The following is a 2,890-nucleotide window of genomic DNA, read 5'->3' on the forward strand; positions in this document are numbered from 1 at the left end:
TTGGTTAAAAAAATATTCAATTTGGAAATTTTGAATTTAAAATTCTATATTTACTTTTTAAAAAAAGAATTAGAATTTCTTAATATAAAATTTAAAAAAAAAAAATTCTCGGTCAACAGTCTGGCCATGATTATTAACAGGCGACTTTTTTTGGCAAACTTAACTGCTTCATTCAATAATCTACCTAATCTATGAGGAATAAACATTATAAACACCATAAAATCCACAAATAAACATCCATAAAATTCACAAATTTTTTAAGCTCATAATTTACAAAAAATAACATTGTTAAAGATAATGTTGCTGGTTACTGGGTTGTGTGGTGGTCGGACCGTGAAGATGACGAATTCGATTGGATTTGACCATTAGAGGATGTGTGAATTTTTTATTTTTTTCTTTCGCTCAATTTGTTTTTCCCGATGAGGATATAAATGAGTTTTGATAAATAACTTTACAATTAAACAATTAATTAATTCAAAAGTAGCTTTACAATCTAAACAATTAATTAATTAATGAGTTAATTTTTAATGCCCGGCGATTTCCATGTATTTCCTCTAGTATTAGTGGACACAATTCCAACAGCCCCTTCAATCGGGTCGATGGAAATGGAGTCTCCATTCAAGGCAAATTTATTGAAAGGCAAAGTAGCATTATTGACTGGAGGTGGGTCGGGTATCGGGTTCGAGATCTCAACTCAGTTCGGAAAACATGGAGCTTCCGTTGTTATTATGGGTCGCCGGAAGAGCGTTCTTGACGCCGCCGTCTCCGCCCTCCAATCCCTTGGAATCCCGGTAAATTCTTTGTTTTTCCACCTCACTGGACGCATTACGTTCTCAATAACTTCGTCAAAGAGTGCAATTACACTGAATTTGAAACTGTTGGGCCTTTTTTCCTATCTGCTCTATTTTGTGAATTAAAGGTTACTGTCGTTTCTTAGTTTTCCTTGTTGGAAATTGGTCCAAATTGAATCTCCTTTTGTCCTTTTTGTTGTGGATTGAACCAATAACACAACTACAGTATCACAATCCCCTATTATGCAGAATCAAAATGGTAGTAAAATAACACCGACTCCAACTCACGCACGCTGGCAGAAATGTAAAGATAAGAACACCAATATTTGTTCACAAGGGAAACCTTCAACGTGATGGAAAAATCCCGGGATCTAGTCCAATAAAAGTCATCCACTATCAAAATAATGGGATACACAGTTAACCCTCTCCAGAACACAATCTAGAGGTTACCAATACATCAAGAACACATATATATTCTTGGATATCAACAGCAACATCATACTAAAATGGATACACACACAATAAGGAGAAAATCTCACTAAACTAGTGTGGAGAGCCTAGAAAAATGGAGAAGAATCTGGACGATCAGCTCCGGTCAAAATGTAGCTATTTTTGCCAAATAACATACTGAAATTTCAGCTTAATTGGACCATGGATGAATCTCGATCTTTGGCAAGAAGAAACTGAAATAGCGTAGTTTCTCTCTCTCGTTCGGTCTCTGTTTCAGAAGAAAATGAAGCTGCCTATTTTGGAAAGTCTGCTGCCCTTTTTCTCCTTCAATTGTATCTATATTTGCCTTTGTTATTGGTCCATTAAATGGGCTAAATTGGTTTGGGCTTTAGTGGGCTACTAAATGGGTAAGTCCCTAAAGTGGAGGGAAAACCTAACAAATCTCACCCTCCCGACCACGTGAGGGACACCACCAAGCCAGCTTTCGTTCTACATATTTATAGTTTCTCCATAGGCAATGGCTTTGTCATCATATCTGAACCATTCTCATCAGTATGGATTTTTTCAAGTTGTAACTTCTTCATCTCCAGTGCATCTTGAATCCAATGATACCTCACTTCAATATGTTTGGATTTTGAGTGGAAAGTTGGATTCTTATTGAGATCGATTGCATTCTGACCGTCACAATAGAGTATATACTTTTCTTGCTCTAGGCCCAGTTCTTGTAAGAACTTCTTCATCCATAGCAACTCCTTGCTAGCTTTAGTGATGGCTATGTACTCAACTTCTGTGGTAGATAGAGCAACACATTTCTGTAGTTTAGACTGCCATGAAACTGCTCCCCCTGAGAAGGTGATCACATACCCAGAAGTGGACTTTCTAGAGTCTACATCACCAGCCATATCTGCATCTGTGAACCCAACAAGCTCGAGTTTGCTGGTGCCAAAAGATAAACATATCTTAGAACGCCCTCTGAGATACTCGAGAAAATCATTGCTGCCCAGTGTTCTTTTCCAGGATTAGAAAGGAATCTACTGACAACTCCAACCGAATAAGCAATGTCTGGCTTTGTGCATACCATAGCATACATCAAGCTACCCACAGCTGATGCATAAGGCACATTCTTCATTTCTTCATTTTCATTCTCACTTGAAGGACTTTGTTTTGAACTCAATTTCAAATGACTTGCAAGTGGAGAGCTAACGGCGTTGCCTTGTCCATATTGAACTTGTGTAATACCTTCTCGATATAACTTTCCTGTGATAACCATAATCTCCCATTATTCCTGTCACGAGAGATTTTCATACTGAGGATTTGATTTGCAGGTCCCAAGTCCTTCATCTCAAAGGACTTGGTCATCTTATTTTTAAACTTCTTAATTTTATCAGTGTCACGATTAACAATCAACATGTCGTCGACATATAGCAAGAGAATAATAAATTCCCCATCAGAGAATTTCTTTATAAACACACAATGATCAGAAGTTTTTCTAGTGTACCCATGCTCAACCATGAAGAAATCAAATTTCTTGTACCATTGTCTCGGTGCCTGCTTGAGGCCATACAAGCTTTTCTTCAACCGACATACAAGATTTTCTTTACCTTTAGCTGTGAATCCTTCTAGCTGCTCCATGTATATTTCCTCTTCAA

General features: G+C 37.4%; 1 protein-coding gene across 1 annotated transcript in view; it reads left to right on the plus strand.

The window, feature by feature from the left end:
- The first annotated feature begins 503 nt into the window (after positions 1-503).
- The window catches only part of LOC111395865 (peroxisomal 2,4-dienoyl-CoA reductase), a 7,077-nt gene continuing 4,690 nt past the window's right edge, over positions 504-2,890 (plus strand). The window contains exon 1 of the mRNA XM_023022067.1: positions 504-791. Within this exon, the coding sequence (XP_022877835.1) occupies positions 528-791 (264 nt within the window). The 5' untranslated portion in view covers positions 504-527. The remainder of the gene's footprint in view (positions 792-2,890) is intronic.

This window comes from Olea europaea, chromosome 6 (genome assembly GCF_002742605.1).
Source record: "Olea europaea var. sylvestris chromosome 6, O_europaea_v1, whole genome shotgun sequence".
In the NCBI taxonomy this organism is placed as follows: Eukaryota; Viridiplantae; Streptophyta; class Magnoliopsida; order Lamiales; family Oleaceae; genus Olea; species Olea europaea.